The sequence below is a fragment of the Haplochromis burtoni genome, unplaced genomic scaffold, assembly GCF_018398535.1.
Source record: "Haplochromis burtoni strain Fernald_Lab_line unplaced genomic scaffold, NCSU_Asbu1 Contig_98, whole genome shotgun sequence".
NCBI classification, from domain to species: domain Eukaryota; kingdom Metazoa; phylum Chordata; class Actinopteri; order Cichliformes; family Cichlidae; genus Haplochromis; species Haplochromis burtoni.
In genome coordinates this window covers 292,714-313,008 of record NW_024582459.1, presented here as the reverse complement: position 1 = coordinate 313,008, position 20,295 = coordinate 292,714, and the positions used below count along the sequence as shown (strand labels likewise).

The 20,295-nt window shown below is 39.5% G+C and overlaps 2 protein-coding genes across 6 annotated transcripts in view; both read left to right on the top strand.

Moving 5' to 3' along the window:
- exoc4 (exocyst complex component 4) overlaps positions 1-5,707 on the top strand; it is a 156,461-nt gene extending 150,754 nt beyond the window's left edge. Inside the window, exon 20 of the mRNA XM_005927181.2 lies at positions 3,726-5,707. Within this exon, the coding sequence (XP_005927243.1) occupies positions 3,726-3,963 (238 nt within the window). The 3' untranslated portion in view covers positions 3,964-5,707. The remainder of the gene's footprint in view (positions 1-3,725) is intronic.
- A 974-nt stretch (positions 5,708-6,681) lies between these two features.
- lrguk (leucine-rich repeats and guanylate kinase domain containing) lies at positions 6,682-19,875 on the top strand. Of its 5 annotated transcripts, none has more exons than XM_042222932.1 (21): positions 6,682-7,176; positions 7,386-7,439; positions 7,707-7,808; positions 8,879-8,960; positions 9,127-9,227; positions 9,502-9,583; positions 9,703-9,827; positions 10,906-11,049; positions 11,412-11,492; positions 11,656-11,742; positions 11,911-12,017; positions 12,572-12,694; positions 13,139-13,235; positions 14,848-14,961; positions 15,036-15,237; positions 15,980-16,096; positions 16,928-17,082; positions 17,259-17,347; positions 17,712-17,780; positions 18,935-19,053; positions 19,557-19,875. In XM_042222932.1, the coding sequence occupies exons 1-21, from the start codon at positions 7,171-7,173 to the stop codon at positions 19,778-19,780; spliced, it is 2,280 nt and encodes a 759-aa protein (XP_042078866.1). In that variant the 5' UTR covers positions 6,682-7,170; the 3' UTR covers positions 19,781-19,875. The 5 variants fall into 5 exon arrangements, with proteins under 5 accessions (XP_042078866.1, XP_042078867.1, XP_042078868.1 ...); XM_042222933.1 differs by having other exon boundaries at positions 6,683-7,176; positions 12,575-12,694; XM_042222934.1 differs by lacking the exon at positions 7,386-7,439 and having other exon boundaries at positions 6,683-7,176.
- The last annotated feature ends 420 nt before the right edge of the window (positions 19,876-20,295 follow it).

Sequence of the window (20,295 nt, the reverse complement as noted above, 5' to 3'; positions counted from 1 at the left end):
TTCCATTGTTTGTTTTTCAACTTTTCCCGTTTTCATTGGTGTCTTGCCTCTCTGTTTACGACCAGTTTCCCCCTTCATTAGTGTGAAATGCTGTCAGAGTAATAATTCGAGTAAATTTGTTTTGGTCAGAGTTTTGGTTAGTGAGCCTGGGAGCGCTCACCTTACACGTCCACCCACATTGCCTCCGTACCGGAAAACCCCTTTTCTTGTTTGTTTTTTTTACCAACCAGAAGGACAACTCCTCTTCATTTTATTGATTCAATTGCTTTTGTTACCATTAGGCTTGTTTAAACATGCATGCATGTAATGGGAATAAGTGTACATTTTGTCAGCCCTAAGAGGCCCCAGCACTCACTCACCATCGCCTCCCCAAGCAACTGCCTGCCTTGCCTGGGGGCATGCCTTGTCTACACATTTTCAATGGGACCTCTTTTTGAGTAATCACTGCAAAAGGAATAGCAGTTGCTATTACGCTGTAATTAAGTCCGTATTCACAGCGTCGATCAGATTGTTTTCAATTATCTCTTGTCAGCTGCTACTTAAATGGAGAGACTCCATATTTGCACAGCTACTTTTGCTGTTGTATCAGACAGATGGTCTTTTAGACTGAAGAAAAATGTCCAACAAAGACTTAGCAGGGGTGCTGTTCATCTCTCACTGCATGTGGAACTTGTTACTGAAGTCTACCTGGAATATTCTCCTAATTAAACTATACAGAATCACCACATACTGTTCTGATAGACACACACATTCACATTACCGAGTAAATTACACCCTCCACTCAGCTTTACCTCTGTGACTTTGGAATCATGTACCATAGCAAATAACTGTGTCTAAAACTAACAACATAAATGTTTACTACACAGATGTTTGCAGTGGTTATGTCTCTGCCTCTTTAGGAAATTACACAGAGACAATTTCAAGCAGTCAGGTGCAATTTCTGCTATTTTTGTTTTTCTCTGCTCTGTTCAGAACAGTCCGGTTAATCAGATCTGCTTTCCATTTGGACTTAAGGATGGCGGTTTGAAAGAGAAAAGCCTTCTGTTCAAAGCGCCTCCCTTCAACAAATAAAACTGTGCATATTTATGGTTATATTTGTTTATCTTATTAGATCAAATAACGAGGCGATTTGCTTCAAGTGCGTCGTTAAACACTGGCTCTAGAGAATGAAATGGGATTGCTCTTGAGCTAATGTTTTGTTTCAGATATTGTATAGATAAGAAAATGAGACCCGTTTTTCCTTTTTTTTTCTATTTTCATCTGTCTTACCTCCATTTAAGGAGTGAACTGGTGTTACTCATCAGTGTTGACAAGCTTCTTTACTAAATGAACTTAGGGATGAAAGCATGAAAAAGACTTTAAGCAGGATAGAGGGTGAGACAGTATGCAAATGCTTTGACGATCAAGGCCAACGCCTGCTGTGGAAGGCCAAAAACAGACATTATGCACCCCTGCTCTGCATTCATTTCTTTAGTCGTCTTCCTTTTCCCTCCGTCTTTCAAGCACTCCCTCGTTCGTTCTAACCTTTCCAGGTCTTTTTCTTTTGTTGAATATCTAAAATGACAGCACATAAAACACCTTGGAACAGAAGCTCCCTAAGTGCTCATTAACGCCTCGTTAGCATAGCAAATGAACATCTCAAGAAAGGAGTGGGTCTGGGATGGGTGGTGAAGCTAAACAAATGAGTCAAAGGATCTTTTTTGTCTTTCTACTGAGCCATATCAGAAATATCTGAATCCATTTACTTCCAACTTCTTCTGGCACAACAGAGCTTAACCCTTTTTAACCACATTTAATTTAATTTTCATCAAGGCCACACAAAGAACGTTCAAACATCGGTGTTTGCCTAGTCGCAACACCCCCAATACCTTTCACATGCTTTTCTTCTGCAAGACATTACAATGTCAGCCTTGTAATTATCTCTCTTTACTTAGAGCAGCAGAAGCCACTGCTGTTGACTGACCATCACCTGTCCTTGACCGAGATATGTTGTGTAGTAAACAGTCAGTTTTTATTCAGTGTATTAATGTACAACACAAACCCAGGATGTTGCTGCTTGTGTTGTGACACTGGGAGCTCCAAGAAAAACTTGGTGTTAAACTAATATAATTGAAAGAGAGACAAAGCATATTTTTCACTTGTTTGATCTCATTTATTTCTGTATTAAATCATGGCTAAATGTTCTGCTACTAAAATCCCTGTGCTTTTTTCTGCAGTCCATACAGAGCTCCATAAAAGTTGCTAACCTGATCTTAGTTGTCCATGTGCACACTATTGGCCATTACTAAAGACTACAGTAACTATAGTTACTATAAACATGCAATAGTAGGACTGTAGCTCACCTATGCCCTCTTGCTCTGGTTGCGTCTACCACCATCGTATGAAAGTGTAACATTTGTTGTCTCTTTAGGATTCCTGCATCTTGGTCTTAGACTCATTTTACCCCTGACCAAAGAAAAATTGTGTGTCCTGCTTCCACAGATTCCTGTGCATTTGCTTACCTCCAGGCCCTCTTTGTACAGTTATCTGTATTTTGTGTTCATGACAAGCTAGACTCCTACTGAAATCCATATTAATGGCCAAGTACTGTAAGTTGATGCTAATGAGTTATACAGTCTATGGTCACACGCCCACAAGAGGTCAACGCCTAAAACAAATCTTAAAAATGCTGTGCTCAAAACGTTCGTGCAGTCTCTCTTCACTTGTGTTTGGTATTTTTTGATCTGTATGTGTATTGTTCTTGTCAGCAGGTGAATGTGTGTTTTATTCAACAATACTTGCTCTCCTTTTGTGCTCCTGCATTATCATTGTGTACTTCATGGTCCTTTTCAAATGGCCCATTGAGGTATTCAGTTCTGGTTAAAGAGCTATTAATTCTGTGCACGCCTCTTTCCGCTTTTGGCTCTGTCAACAGCATTTCATTAGAATAGTCTCAGTAGTTTGTAGCTGTTGAATGGTTTCCCTCTACCTTCAACTCCCAGTGGCAGGAGGTTGAGGTCCTTGAAGCCCTTTTTCAGAAAATTGCTGCTGACAGCAACAGCAGTACGTGTGGCTTCTGTGTTTTCCCTTTGTTCTTGTTGTTCTTTTTGATTCAGCCCTGGAAAAATGAATAACAGAGGATTATAAAGTGTTACTGTTGCATGTAGCGTTTTCTTTTTCCCTCTCCCCCCTGCTTTCCCTTGATTACGTCCTCAAGGACGTTATGTATTCAATAGCGTTTGTTTGTCTGCTAGCAGGATTAGAAAAAACTGCAAGGTTGATATTTATGAAAGTTGGTGGTGAAGCGGAGCGTGGGTAAAGAAAATACCCATTAAATTTAGGTGTCTACAGTTCAGACAGAGCAGCTGTACCATTACTGGGTGTCTGTGTGTGTTTATCAATTTAATGTTTAAACCTTTTTCCAATTTTTACTAACTGGATGCTTTTGGACTGACACATTTTTATAATCTTCACCAAAGTTGGCACAGATTATCTCCACACCAACCCCAGAATTTTTTTTCCACAATGGATTCAAATTCAGTGTTAAAGTTCCCAAACTGTTTAGCATTTAAAATAGATCTGGAAATACATTGACATTTTATATGCAAACTGACCTCTGATAGAAGAGTGAACAGTTACCTTAGAAGACATCTGCACACTCTGATTTCCTCTCTTGCATCCTTTTCTTTGCTCATTTTGTCTTTCCAGTTAATTTGAAGATTTACAACCTTCCCTTCTTCTTTCAGGCAGTACTATGAGATGCTGTACAACACTGCGGATGAGCTGCTGAACCTGGTGGTGGACCAGGGTGTCCGCTACACAGAGCTGGAGTACATCAATGCCCTTTCCTTACTCCATCGCAGTCAGACAGGTGTAGGTGATTTGAGCACTCAAAACACCCGGCTACAGAGGCTGAAGGAAATCATCTGTGAGCAGGCCGCCATTAAACAGGCCACCAAGGATAAGAAGATCACCACAGTGTAATGATAAAGCAAGGACGTGGCATTCAGAGGGAGATGACCATTGAAAGGGAACAGCAATGCATTTTTCAGTGCGATGAACTCTGGCATGTTTTTGTTTCTTTCAAATTTTTGTTGCACAAATACGTGATGTGTTTTAGATTTGAGATTTTGGTTAGAAAACGCAAAAAGATGTTTGCTTTAGACACAAGATCTGGAAATCTGTTGATGGAAAGTGTGTCATCTACATTTCATACTTCCTAATGATGATGAAACACACTCTAGTCAAGTTTTGACAAATAGATATGGATTTTTTTTTACTTATATGAGCTTATGTGAATTGACTGACTCTACATGGGAAGGGAGGTGACAACTTACATGACTGCAAGCCTTGCAGGTCCATTGGTCCATGTATCTATGTCACAAAGCAGCCTATATTGTCAATTTCCGCTATTTAAATCACATAATAAATGCAGCGCACACGCCCGGACTCTTAACAGTGCTTTGCTCACCATGACTACATCTCCAGATAAAGGGCGATTGTCTTGGACACTCACCCGAACTTAGTCCCCATCTCATCTCATTTTCCTATTAGATCTAAACTGCTGCTCTCAATTACACCTCTTTCTCTCCTCTCCTGGCAGCCCCATGGGCCCACTGATTCTGTCTGCAATAACAGATGCCAGATTAGACTGTCTGAATGAGGCCACATCTTCCGCCTGCTGCCAATTTGGGTTGGTCCCCTATGATTTCCCTAGCTGACGATTGTATCATAGCTATGGTTGTTAAAAATCTGTTATCTTTTTTTTCCTCATAGTTCGTGCAGTAAAGTTGTGCGACTGTTGTGGAAAGTTGTGAATCAATTAACATATTATTTTGCAAATTGGACAAAGAGACCACAGTGGAACGACTCTGCTTTTTTGTGCTAAGGCACATATGTGGCTGTACAAACCAAAACTATGCAATGCTGAATCTTTATTTTGCCATTCAAACTGCATGTGCTCAATCCTATAAAGTGAGCTAAACATATAAACTCAAGAGACGATCACAAATCATTCCCTTCCCCACAATCCTCCTTGTTTTTAGTTCATTAACTTGGGGGAGAAGTACTTAACAAGAGGGGGAGAGGGAAATGGGAGCCTTGTCAATACACTGGGCCCAGCGCTGGTCTCCCTGAAGCCCACAGAGCAATCCATCATAATGACACATAGGCTGGGATCGATGGGAAAACAACTGCGGAGCTGCTGAGTGGTTCGCCTACCACTCTGAAACGTACACTTGGTGTAAAATCTAAAATCTGCTCATTCATCTGTTCACTTCAGAGTTACTTTTATAATGTTATACATGGAAAACTTTATTTCAATGCTAAATGACTCTGTCAGGGCCGTGCCATTCACAGATGCTGTTAGACTACTATTATGCTGCATAAATATAGCCCATAAAATTCTGGAATAATGCTCTTATATGTATTTGAAAACCACTCCTGTCCATTCTTTTTATTCCTGAATTACACTTGCAAAAAGGTTCTTTTACTGTTACCCGTATCTCACCTGCTTTTCTTTGCAATTGATCTAAATTTTGCACATCTGTTTAAAGAACTGATTTTATGTTTGGCATAGAAATGCATTGAATTCTGGCTATAGTGGTTACCAGGCCTATTTCTTGATCTGGTTCTGAAGTGTCATAAATGCTCTGAAATGTATCTATTCTAAATGAAGCACTCACAATTTGACAGTGCATACACTAAAAAATAAATTCTTCAAATTCCAGTCTTTGTCTGTGTACGTTTCTTTCCTTACATGGTTGTAAAGGTCGCATTTTCCACTCTTAGATGTTCAGCTGCTAGGAGTTCATACACACATTGACCTTCTGCACGTGACAGCCTGTCACTGTTTTGAAGCAGTGAGGATGTTTCTGCCATGTTTCACACAAGTGAGACGGATCCAACACACACACGAGGATTTCCTTAAGCTGACAGGTGTGATGTGTTGTGTGACATGGCTTTAAGCACAGAATGCTAAAGTGTATTATATTGGAATCAGAAAAATAAGTACAAACAACATCATCTGAAGGCTTTGTTGTTGTGGGCATCTTGTGGGCATCTTGTTGGCACAGGATGATATTTGACAAGGCTAACTGTGTTATTAGCATAGCTCTGAATGAGCCTGATGCAAAATCCAAATGCAAGGGAAAGGGTGGACGATACAAGTCTACATTTAAAGGTTGCATATATGTAAGTAATTAAAGGTGCAAACAGATGAAATGATAATGTAAACTAATAAAATTCAGCACTTTTTTGGGTAAATTTGATCAAATTTGTCCACAAAACGAGCATGAGGAGGCTCTCATAGAAAAACTTGTATTTATTTTGTTATGCCTATTCTGAAGTCTAAGTGCCACGGAAATTAAAATCAAAAACTCTGCTCCTGTAACCTATATTAAATTTAAGAAGGTGTTCACTGATTGCACAGACCAAAATGTTACCTGCTATTATTTATAAAAACCTGTTAAACCAAGGATTTCAAATGAATTTTACATCCGTAAGTGGGCCGAAAATGACCGAAACTTAGCTTTCTGTTTAAGAAAAGAAAAAAAAGAAGAAAAAACAGTAACATTTCAACAGCGTGTCTTGAGTTTTTCTATATGATTCAAGATTCTTTATTTGTCTTATTTGTGATAAGTAGTAGCAGATGACAGAAATCTATCAGCATGACTCTTTGGGTTTAAAGAGTAAAAAAAAGACTAACTTTACAAATAAAAAGCCATTGGAACAAAAAACAGGCCATTTTCTCTGAATTCAGAGTTAATCTACTACATAGTTACTTTAGTGCAGCAAGAATTACCCTGGAGGAGGGGTTTATCGGTAGAAAAAGCTGTAAAACTTATGAAAATGGGTTAGGGTTAGTATCAACGAGCAGACGTTAACGCTCGGTTGAAACTACAGGACCCATAATGCCATTCACTTCAAACTTGTCAGCGTTGCCTAGCAACGCTAGTGGACCTTTCATGTGAAAAGCTAGCTAACTAGAGTTTTTTTAAACTGTAAACGTCTTCCCTTTGACTGCTAACAAGTTATTCTGTCGTCGAGTTTTTTCTTTTAATGAAAAAATGAATGGAAAAACCGGCGAACAGTTTCCTTCCGCGTCGCTAAGCTCCTGCCCCCCCAGGGTCCCTCACTGACGCTGCTTCAGCAGAGACCCCCACCTGCACTGAGCTCGAGGAAAACGGAGGGATGGAGGTAAGGCTAGGAGGCTATGTCAACTAGTAAAAACTTTTTTCTTTTTAAAAAAGCAACATATAGTGTGAAACTTGTTATATTCAATTATTGCAATTTTATGGTTTTCATAACAAAAATGTGGCTCAGCGTGTGTCATTGCGCCGAAGCAGAAACGGTGAGTTCATTTCGCAGGTTGAATAAATCCTCGTGTTTCTGTCACTGTGCAACAGGTAAAGCAGATGTCCTTGTACAAGAGGTCTGGGAAAATAAAACAGCACAGCAAGGTCAAATAGTTGAATGCTTGGAATTTGTGGTAGCTGCATCAACAACGGAGCTAATCAGAGTCTATTTGTGTGTGTGTGTGTGTGTCTGTGTGTGTGCTGCATGAATATGTGCGCTTTTGCTTTTAGGCTCTCAGGACTTGGTCCTGTTTTCAGTGGCCTCTTGTCAAATGCATGATGTTATCTTTACTTTTATGGCACTTTGTAATTCTGTACCTGCTGGGTTCACTATTTTTTTTGATATATTTTACTTATTTATCTTATTTACAGAAGGATGGTGTTTTAACAGCTGAGATGATTTCAAATAGTATATTTCAACTCGGACGCTTTGGCACTGGGCTCCAGCACTCATTCTACATCCTTTCTCTGCCTGTGAGATACACATATTAATTCATTCATCCATGTTACTGGCTGTATAATGAAGACCGAGACTTTAGTAATGATTTGACATTGAGTCATGATCTTTTGCTGACAGTTAATAAATAAGAGCACACTTGATCATGACAATATAGCACAAGATAGTTAAACTTAAGGGATATGAATCTGTCCAGCTAAGAATTATAAACCATTGTGAATCAGTTTCATCTCTGTTGGTGCAAATGAATGGGACAACAAGTGCACTGGAGAGGCCACAACTAGACTGTTACATGCCCAGTGTGAACCTGCTCTCATCTGTGAGGAGAACAAGGCGCCAGTGGTGGACCTGCCAGTGTTGTCTGGCGAAGTCCAGTTAAGCTGCATGGCGGTGTACTGAAAGCATGGGTCCCACTAAAGGATGCTGGAACCTCATGTGATGCTCATTGAGTCTGTTTCTGACAGTTTGGTCAGAAACATGCACATGAGTAGCCCGCTGGGAGTCATTTTGTAGGGATCTGGCAGTGCACCTTCTTTTCTTTCTTGCACAAAGAAGCAAAAACTGGTGCTCTCTCTGTGTTTATGCCCTCCTTTTGCCCTGTCCAGCTCTCCTTGGGTAGTGCCCAGTCTCCGGGTTTCTCTTCTACACTTTTAAGTGCTGGGAGACACAGCAAATCTTTTCCTCCATCCTGGAGGAGCTTTGAAATATGAATGCACTGCAGATGTCTTATCCTAACACTCATGACAAGGACACTGGCAAATAGCAAAACTAGAGACAAATCATTCAGGAAGAATAAAGATGGAGCAATGGTCTGTGGCCACCATCTGCAAAATCATTCCCTTTTTGGGGATTGCCTTGTTGTTGCCTCTCCAGTGCACCTGTGGTCAATTTCATTTGCACCAAAGCAGCTGAAATAGTTTTACAATGGTCTGTGTTTCCTAACTGTAAATACTGAACTTTAACTGACTTTGTGATACTTTGCATACTTTAATGATCAAGCATCCCCTTAATTTTCCCTTAAATTAAGCAGCATAGTTTAATTTCAAGCCAAAATTAGGTTAAATTAATTTTGTATTCTTTGCTCTAGAGTCACAGTCTGAGTGACATATCTGTGCTGTGCAGTTATGTCCATCTTCAAAAGCTGGAACTGCCACACAACAAAATTCAAGGTGACTTTTTTTCTTATGCCAATATTATCTTCCTGTTATACAGTGACATCATTCATAAAATGCCATACCATGATGTGATTAAAGCACATTTATTTGCATGTAAATATTTGCTGTCTTTGTTGTTGTTTTTTTTTAATCAATTTTCATAACTTTCCCCAACTCCTAGATTTATCCTGCGTGAGCCACATGCCCTACCTTGTTGTGCTGGACGCTTCCTATAATGAAATCTCAAACTTCTTTGAATTCCAGCCACCCAAGAACCTAAAGGTAACACGGGTGGTCCTTGAGCTGACAGGATAAGACAACATTTGAGTGGTGGCTTGGGCTTCACTCTCAAGCACTATTCCCTCAAGATAGGGCTGGATTTCCATAGCCCATCTGTAGTCGGTTAGAATATGCTTACAAGGCATTTACTGCCCTTGAATGACAGTGAACTTTAGTAAATTATTTTCCATACTCTGTGAATTTAGTGGAAGGATTTCTTCACTAAGATGTCCTGAAACTTTTTTGACTTTTATTAACAGTGTGCTGCTATTTTCAGGAGGTGAACTTCGCCCACAACCGTATGACTAAAATGAGGGATTTATCAGCCTATGCATCGCTAACTAAACTGGTTCTAGACTGTATCCTCACTGCAAAACATTCTCTCTCAGACACATGCTCTGTGATGTATTAAAAAAAAAAGATTTGTGAACTGCATATTTTTCCTGTTGTGTATTATTCTTAACATGCCTCTACTCAGACAACAGCTTTAGTGAGATCAGTGGTCTTGAGCAATGTTGCAGGCTCACCCATCTCAGCCTTGCACATAACAAGATCTCGAGGATCAGTGGCCTGGGTGGTTTGCCTCTCACACACATCTGTCTTGTAGGTTCTTCTCTATATATAAAAGGTGGAACTTTAAATGTAGATATTTTATAAATATGCATTTTAAACTGAACTCTTGTGTTTTCCTTTGCTCTTTTGGCAGTACTTCTGTTTACATGTATGAGATTACCTGCTGTCGTGCATACATTGTTGCTCCTTGTGTATATTTTACACATGTATGCTCCGTTTCACCTGTTTCTTTTTTCCTTTTTTCTCCCTCCCTATGTGTTCTCTTTATGTCTCAGTTTTTGGCCTCGCTTTTATATTCAGTAAAACCTTGGCCTCTTGTTCGAGAATCACCATATGGTCCAACAGCAGGCCCTTTCGCTCTCTCTCACTCTCTGCCTCTTTTTCTGCTTGCATGTGTGCACACGTGTCCTTTATCAGTGTTTCCTCATTGTCAGCAGCCCATCGGCCTGGCTGTGCCTGCCCCTCTCTGTAGATTTGCTTTGGGACCAGCTGCTGGTGTTTAGAGTGAGGCTGGACCAGTTTCAGCAGACACACACACTCACACACTCAAGCAGACCCTGCCCATCCAGCATCCATCTCATCCCTTTACTGACCCCTCTTCCTCACATGCTGCCTCCCAAAACAGCATGGCATTGTCAGCCAGCCTGTTACGCAGCCCATCACAGCAGTGACCCAGAGCTTCAAGGGAGCAGCACAGTCACCCACCCCTGCTGACAGCAGCCCTCTGCCAGGCAACATGCTTGGCAAGAGTAGGCAGAGGTGTGGCCAGACGGCTAGATAACAACTTTTGTCAGTGGAATGGAGTGAGAATCAGACTGGGGACCCAGACAAGGGAGGTGTGCCCAGGTCTTGTTCTTCAGTTAGCTGGTGTGCTGGGCTATCGCCAGGCCAGCTGTTTGGCTGTCAGTCCTCACCTGTCAGAAGAGGCAGGCCTGCCACTCAACTCTGCACTGATGGGAAAGAAAGTTCAGGCACCCTTCAGAACAACCATGACCTGTCCTTAATATTTATTGGAGACAGTCACTGAGTTTATCTTAACACTTGGACAGAGGCATATGAATGAACTTCATGCTATCATGTTTTTTTTTCTTTTCCTTTCTATGAGCAGAGGGGGAACCATCTGGAGAAAATTGAAGGGTTAGAGCACCTGAAGAGCCTGCAGGTTCTCGATTTATCTCAGAATCGTATCACCAGTCTTTCAGGCCTCGAGAACCTCCATCTGCTAGGCTCCCTCAACCTGGAGAAAAACCTGGTATTGATCTGAGAGAGTCTTCAGAATTAAACGTGTGATGTGCATATATCAGCATTAGTACCACATGGTCATAGGCAGTTACTAATTCTTGAGCTTCATATTGAAAATCAAATAGACTTTTTAGATTAAATTCTAAGATGAAGTATCACAGACTCATTGTCTGATAAGATGTGTGATTGGTAGGCTGTTTAATGCTGTTTCCAGAATACATTTCAGTACTTTAAGCCATCATTACAGATTTTAATAAGATACAACAAAATTGGAAAATACCTTAATCATAGATAAGGTCAATAATTTAACTTCATGGCATTTCAAAAGGAAACTAATACACTGTATGAACTGTCTGAGTAAACTTTTCACAGGTCAGTGAAATTCAGGAGTGCAAGCATATTCACGACCTTTTACTGTTGAGGGACCTCAGTTTGGTGGAAAACCCTGTGCAGGTAACCATGCCCTTTACTTACAACAGGATTTTGACTATGAGATAATCTATTAAATGTGTTTAAATGTGCTGTCAATGACAGAGGTCTTCTTTCCTGTTTTTCTAAAGCTGTTTTGCCAGGCAACTTTGCTGACTGTATGTGCTTGTGTGAATGTAATTGGTAGGAGCAACCTGATTACAAGCTGGCAGTCATCTTCCTCCTTCAGCATCTGACTGTTCTGGACCAAGAGGCAGTCACTGTTGAAGAAAAGGTGTGAACAGACAAAACAGATAATACTGTTTGGTTCACTAAACTGTAAATACATGTTTAATCTATCAGAAGCTTTTTTTTGTCGCAATGAATAATACAAACCTAATGTATTCACCTAATGTTTTAAAGTCTGTGAACTGCTTCTGTGATTGTTAATTCTAATTCCCAGGTGTCGTCAGTAAACATGTATGACCCTCCTATGGATGTGGTGGCAGCCAGGGATCACATAACCCACCTAGTGTATCAGCTGATGCAGCCCCAGGTCCTTTATGAAAGGTTCACATTGACATTTATTTAATATCCTCAGCACTACATGGCCACCAGTTCGTGTAACATTAATAAGTTTATTAATTAACAATTATTACTGGCATACAAGGAAGAGCCTGTAGCATTTAGGAAGTGCACTACAAGCAAAGGTTTCAGAACAATCCAGAGATTATGATTAACCACAATCAATACATATCTTGTAAAATAAAATATCAAGAAAGTTGTTTGCTTGAGCAGCAATTTATCCTGTTTATCTACACTCTAAAAGAAAAAAAAAATTCAAGTATCAGCACTTTTTAAAAAAATCGATCATCAGCAAATAAAAGCTGCAGCTACAGTAAATTTGCCATTCTCCTCTGTGCTTACCAGAAGGAGCACATCCATACTGTCCACGAGGCTCGCGTTTATATTGACTGTAGGAGTGACTCTTGCTTTGTGGCTTTTTATACTTAAGCAGTGCTCATTTTTGGAAGGGGAAGATAACTGGTTTTGAAGCTAAGAGCGGGCGTGTAAAATTAAAGTAAAACTTCTGAATGCTTCGTGTGTGTATGTCTGCCTCCAAGCAGTACACTTCCCAGTGCAGACTCTCCCTACCCCATGCTGGTGCTCACAGGTCCTCGAGGCTGTGGGAAGAGAGAGCTGACTCACAGACTGTGTCAAGAGTTCAACGAATACTTTGCTTATGGGTCAGTCTTAAAACTTCTGCACACATAGTAATAATTCATATGCTGAGCTCTCAGAGCTAGTGCCCATTAGTAGCGCTTGTTTTGTAATACATTTGAAATTGCAAAAATACTATGAATTAAACATCTGACGACACAGTGGGTCCTTTAACTTTATATGATCTACCAAAATATTTTATTCTTGTATTATTGAGAGTCAACTGTCAAATACAGACTGCTATTGGTAGCTTTGGCTGAACTTCAGAACACTTTTTACACTGATATATTGAAGTGACTGAAGTTTCCACATACAACACACATGCAGAAGACATATTTCTGGCTCTCACTTTTAGTCACTTTGACAGTCTGAGACAGACTGAAAAGCCAGAGGTTTTGTCGCAGCTCATTTTCCTCTTACTAGCTGACTTAACTATGCAACTGTTTCTCTAATTGTATCTGTCACTGCAGAATCTCTCACACCACAAGGGGGCCGTACTTCGGAGAAGAGAATGGACTTGATTACCATTTTGTCAGTGAGGAGGCGTTTCAGAGTATGATTCACACCGTGAGTTAGCTTGAAGTTATTTTGAGCTATTTCGAGTGTACTAGGAATAGTTTTATGTGGTTAGTGTTTTAAATCATACCCACAGCATAATTAAATCTTCTTGGACTTACTTTAGTGCTGAAGTCACATTCAAATTGACTTCTTTCATTGGCTTTAATGAGTTGAGTAAGTTGTGTTAATTAGTTTGATTTGGCTGAATGATTTTAGTTTAACTGGCTGACATTTTTGTGTAAAATAATTTAGTGGAAATGTTGGTTGAATGGACCATTTTTGAAAACGTATAATAGACATGTTAATTAAATTTTATTTCAGAATGTGCTATTACAGCATCTCCTATAACTCAATTTAGGCTCACAAAAAATGTGAAAGCTAATCAAAGGAAAGCCATCAATGAGTAGACACTGGTCAAAACTTTAAAACACCCTCAGGAGGGATCCACAAATGGCTCTCATTAAATACACAAGTTATAGTTCTCTTAGCCAGAGAAAAGTGGAGTCCTTTGGGTTTTGGGGCACATTTCTTTTCCATCTGTCTCTCTTGTCAAGCTGCCTGTTATGCAAGAGAGGTGGGGGATTATTTATAGAGGTCTGGGTCATGTAGTGATTTACACAGGAAACGCTTTGATGCTGATATTGATGCCTTTTGTCTTCTTGAACAGAGGTTAACTTTTCAGTCTGTTCCTCCCTCTATTTGATTTGTCCATTCTTCTCCTCCCACCAGTCTTCTTTTGCCAGCTATGTGGTTTATTGAAGTCTGGCCCTCCTTTTCTTGCTTGTTTTTGTCTTCTTTTACTTCTTTTACTCTTACTTCTCTTGTGTTAGTTCTCTCTTCAGTCCTCAAATGTGCTTTCTTGCAGTTTTACTGTCATACCTTCTTACAAAACTGACTCCAGTAATCATATTTTTAATTACTGCATTGAGATGCTTTATTTAGGAAAGGGGACACGTGAGACTTGATTTGGAAGAAGTGCTGTACATCTTATATAAGTTTTTAGTAAAAGTCATTTGAAATGTAGTGAATAACACTTAATGAGTTTTCTCTTCAGTGTTGTTGCTTAATGTAGGTATAATATATGTATTTCCTACTCTATGCAGCACTGAAAGGTAAAGAGGACATTAACTTTTGAGTCCATTCTGTTTACTGCTAATGGCTGCACATGTGGTTGTTTATTTGACAGTTTGCTGCTTTTATTGCAGATTTTAAAAAGTCAGTGAATGTGACTTTAAATGTCATGCATTTAATTAGTCAACATAAGCATCATAAAATGAGTTAAAACATAGAAATAAGTAACCTCATATATAATTTATATTAGAGCCGGAACAATTTGTTTATCAGTTTTTCCAACCACTTAACAGTAACAATAAGGTCAGGTCATGTGTGAAAAGTAACAAAAAGATTTATTTATTTTTCCCTGCCAGGTCAGGGCAGGTTCAGTTCACAGGTGGAATAATGGCTACAGGTTGTTAACCCTGACAGAACATGCTGGGATTGTGCATGTATGTCAAATATGTCCCATTTTAGGAGCTCATAACTGTTGCAATAACGTGATGAATAGCGAGGCAATAAAATGTTCTCTCATTCTCTTCTCTTGCACTGGGAAATGTTATTTCAGGGTAAGTTTATCCAGACCATCCAGTATGGGGGGCATAGTTACGGACTTACCAGAGATGCTGTAGAGGATGTGGCTAGAGAAGGATTGGCCTGTTGCGTGCATATGGAGCTGGAGGTATGTGAAAGGAAAGCTCATGTATAAGAGTGTTAAAAGTAGGATATCTGCAGGCATTTTGTCTCTTCTTTCAGGGTGTTTTCAGTCTAAAAAAGACCTACTTTGAGCCTCGATACATCCTGCTCATCCCCACCCAGGCTGAAAAGTACATAGGCCACCTTAAAGCCCGTGGACTCTACACCCAGGCACAAATGGATGCAGCAGTGTCACGTATAGAGCTCTACGCCAACACCAACAGGCAACGTCCAGGATTCTTCGATAATGTTATTCCCTGTGGTACTATGTTGCTTTTATTGCTTTTTAATATTATCCAGTGGTTAATCAGATGTATTATAATAATTAGCTGTTGCAGTACAAAGTGTTCCAAATATTCACAATTAATTTTCAATGGGTATCAATTTGAAGCTATGATTCCAGTTAACTGATTCCCAGTGGAAATATTTAGATGTTTCTACATTTTTAGCCCGTTTCAATACAGAAAATTTGAAGTTGAGTTTAGTTTGTTATGATCCCCATTAGTTACAGCAAAGCAGCAATCATTCTTCTCTGATACCACAAAAGACTTTACACTGTGACAATGCACCACCAATAGCCTTTGGTGTGATTGCTCTGTTCATCATTATAGTGTCTCACAAAGATTGAAAATGCCCTGGCTTAGTGCAGTCCAGCTATCATTGATATAGCATTAGATGGATTAGCACACTCCACTAAAATCCATAAACTACACTTTCAATCCAATTACCACATGTATTAAAGGCACGTAGCCGCAGAATAGCTGTGTTTATCATTCCCTCATGAAAGCATTCAGACATGTTAGGGGTGTTCTTAATGAGATGAACATACAGAGAGTGCGGGCACTCATCACTTTTATTCACTGCCAGCCTGCGCCTCATTACACTAAGGTCGTCATCCGCTTATCTTTTGATCTATTACTGTTTGATGGGGAGATACGTTGGCTCTGTTGAGCACCAGATTTCTTTGTGTGTGTGTATCTGTGTGCCTGTGTGTGTGTGAGTAGATGACTGGGAAGATGCCTACAAGACACTGAGGCAGGCAGTGAAGGAGTACCTGTTGCTAGAGGAGCAGGAGGAGGGAGAGAACAACAACAGAGCATCCCCTGACAACACCTCCACAGGTGTCTATGTGTTTGTTTATTAACATCATCATTAGCAGGTCCAAAGTGTCACAACACCAGTTTTGTAAAGCAAGACACGGGTAAAGTTCAGTTAATTAATTTGTGTCTTGGTTTTGTTTTATTTGCTTGGTTTTTTTTATTATTTAAAGGAGCACTCAACCAATTTGACATGTGTTAATTAAGTTCATTTTCATTGGACAGGAAGTATTACTGAAAAACTGCAAAATGATAATATCATTGGTTGAGAAGAAGCTTTTTAAAGTCTGAAAATAATAATCCTGAAGCAATTAACCAGAAATTAACCTGTGTTAGAAATCAGAGGAATAAGGAATTTAAAAGATGTGACGGGTCTCACACAGCGCTATTAATTTCAGTTGTTATTGTCATACTTTCCCTCAGGTTTATAAAGTATAATTGCTAAATCATGGAGTGTCCCCTAAAATACAAATGGGGTTATAAATTACAACACGGACAGGAAATGAGTATATCAGAGAGACAGCTCAGGTTGAGTAGTTTGGAGACAAATTTAGAGGGGCAGGGCTGAGATGGTATAGACATGTGCAGAGGATGGATAGTGGATATGATGGACAAAGGATGTTAAATATGGACCTGCCAGGCAGGAGGAATAGAATCCCAAGTTGATTCATAAATGTAGTGAATGTAGGGGGTTAGTGTTACAGAGGGAAAAGGAAATGGAGACAGACGAAGCAACAGGAAGACAAAGTAGAGTATTATAAATTATATTTGATGATTTCAAAAATAAATAATGTCTAGAAGCTCTGTTCCATGCTGTTTAAAACTTCAGATATAGACAGTATCTGTTTCTTGTAGGTCATAATCCAGAAGAGAAGCCACTATCGCCTGTGTCAATGTCAAGATTGACACTCACATCACACTCAGCCAGAGCTTTGGACCCCTCTGATATCTCCTACAGATCATATTTTACCAAGATCCAAAAAGAGCTCCACCCTCAGAAGAGCTCCACTGTGAGTTACAGGATGTCTAATGATAAATGTATTGATAATGAAGCCTACAAGTAAATTATTCTAATTTGTGAATATTATGTTTGTTTCTTACATGTTTTTTTCTCCCCTCCTGCTCTGCTTTTTAATCGCTCCACCCACCAACTTTTCTGTGCCCTCTTTGCATCTCCGTTCTCTAGGAGCTAGCTTCCATTAGGAGGCGTGAGCAGCTGGTGAGGGAGGCTATAGTGGGGAAGAGTCCAGGGGTTTACAGCCAGCTCTTCAAAAGGTAGAAACAAGCAGCATGCACTCCACTCCATTACTTAATATCAAGTGGGCACTTTGAGCTAGGCCAAATTGGTTTAATTTGGACCACTTGTCCCAACTGTGCTTTGATGGTTTGTTTTGAGTCATTGTTTGACATTGAGGGTGAAGTGGCAGGTGCCCAAATAATTTGAATCTAACCATTTGTTAATGTGATGGGTTCTTGTTAGAGGTGCACTCCACTCACTTGTCCTAAAGTACACCTGTTGCCAGATATGAATGATTGGCTGCATATTTTATTCATGCAGACTATTTTGCAAGGTAATGTGTGTGAACTTATGGTGGCGAAGAAAAACACTGAATCATTACTTACTTTTTGTTTTCCTCAGTTCTGCTCAACCAGTGGTGTCATCTGTGCATAATGATGATTCTGGTAATCTTTTTCATGAGGACAGTGGGTAAGGCCAGATGTTACTGTATGAAAATAACAATTACAGTGATCAAAGTTAGATATGATTTCACTCGGCGCATGATCGGTAAATTCATAAAAATGGCTTATTGATTTATTTTAACATGAGAGAAGCCAGAGGAAGTCTTACAGTTTTATTAAAAACAACCGTGAGCTAAAGATTAAGGAGCAGGAAACGGCCTTAGCAGCGGTACTCTTGACTCCCAAAGCCAGTTTTTACGACATTACTTGTTTTTTTTATCCAGCTCAGTTTACAGGTTTAAGCCATGCTGGTAAAAATCTGAACACACATCCCACACACGCATAGACACACACACACACAAATACACCCACTCATAAATTCAGATTTTATTGCCTCTGCTGCTATTTAACTCCCCTGTGTGTACACTTACACTCAATAAACCTGTGTACTGCGCAAATAAGTATTTAATCAGGTACCCCATAATATGTGTGATGTGCACGCAAATGGGAGCCATCAATTTAGTTCGTCCAAAAAAAAAAAAAAAAGTCATTTAAGATACATGCATAGAAACCTGTGCTGTCAAAATTAATTTGTTCCCTTCGGGCCCTCGTCTTCAGAAGGCAGGTTTCATCAAACTTGTTGAAAATCTGCAAGTTCTGTCATCGCGGTGTGAGTAATACATGCCTCCAGTGTGTACAGTAGGCATTACTCACTCGCTCAGTAATTCTATGCAGGATTCCAGACATCTGTCTCCTTGCTGGCACTGCTCTTAATAGGGATGTGTCTTTACCTGTGTGTGCTTATTTCCCATGTTGTTATTGTGTAGTAACTGTGTAGTCTTGCGTATGCATTTGTATACATACACATTGTATAGCTTCTAGGTAAATGGAAAATCTGTACCCGAGTACTTATTATTGCATTATTGATATTACTGTTGAATACTGTCAGTCTCTGCAGCAGTGGTTTGCATCACATTCTGCCTGACTTTCATTTTGAAGCTCTTCTACCCATTTCATTTGTCATTTCACTTTTTGTTTTATTACCCATTATTACCCATTACAACCATATGTTTGTGTTGTTGCCCCCATTACACCTGCCACTATGTGAACTTCCTTTCCACTGCTTGTCTGTCTCTGTGTTTTTGTCTTCCCTTCTTGTCCCTTTTTGCATTTGACAAACAGCTCGGATGATTCTCGTGCCAGCTCAGCTTTGTCAGTGCCCAGTTCAGCCGGCGCCTTCTCTGACTTAGCAGAACCGCTACATGTCTCAGTCATGGGACATGCTTCGGAAACACTTAAAGGTTACTAAGTAATTTTTTTATCTGATGTGTTTATATGTCTGTATCTATTTATGTTCTATATGGAAAGGAATTATTTTTTATATTTATAGAAGCCAAGGAAAGGGTGGTTTAATATGAAAATTATTCTGAAGGAACATTTTAAATAAAATATAATCTTTTAGTATTTTGCTGTATTAATCTCTATAATGAATGGTTTTGGGTAAAATCATTCATTATAGAGATTAAAAGGTTCCTTATGTGCTTTTTGTTATAAATGTGCTTTTTCATTAGACGTTCATATTAAATGTAGCTAACGTTTTGAATAAAGAGTTTTGGAAGCTAGGTGAGGGGCAGCCAATCAAAAGAAAGTAAAGCTTAAAGAGACAAAAATAGAGCTGGAAATAATTGTGACAGGTTATAACAGGTTTGTTTACTGTCTGTGGGAAAAACAGAAAATCTAATGATAAAATAATAAAGTTGGCTTACTGAACTTCTAAAGATTGTTGATTGATTATTGATTTCAGACCACGTTCCATCCAGCCAAACACCTAATGACCCTCATCCAGGAGCAGATCAACTAGCTGCAGCTGTGTCCCCATGCTCTGATCGACGCCCAGGGTCCAACGTTAAGCCCATCCTGCCCCCAATCCCCACTGGGCGCAGGACCCCTGCAGCACCCAGCCTATCTCCTTCACCCAGCCCCAAACCAGGAGTGGAAGAGGAAGGAAATGCAAACATGGAGGGATAGCTTTAAAGGGATTTTGATTTCTGACACCTAAATGAAGTAATCCAGTTTTGTAAGAGTAAGATTTTGTAAGCATTAGATTAAAAAATGAGAAGAAAGGGTTGAAGAATATGTTTAAGTACATAAGTTAAAATACAAGCTTGTATTCTGACACTGTAAAAACCACAAAACCACGTTTGTTGCTTTTTTCAGTACACAGACGGGATATGTCGAAGCCAAACACTTTGAGTTAGATTAGCCTGTCACTCATGCTGCTGCCTGTTTAGATATTTAGATATACTTCATTGATTTATACTCAATATGTTGTTTATCATGAGTGATGACACAGATTACTATAAACATGGTGACATTATTATTATTACTGTTGATGACACATTATTCTTCAGACTCACTGATTGGAAAGCGTGTTTTTCATGCATGATAAATATGATGTCTGGATAAGAAGCAGTTCTTTTTGTCTTCTCGTGTGAACATTTATATATCCACAGCAGAGATATTTGCTCATCTTTGAAAGTTGC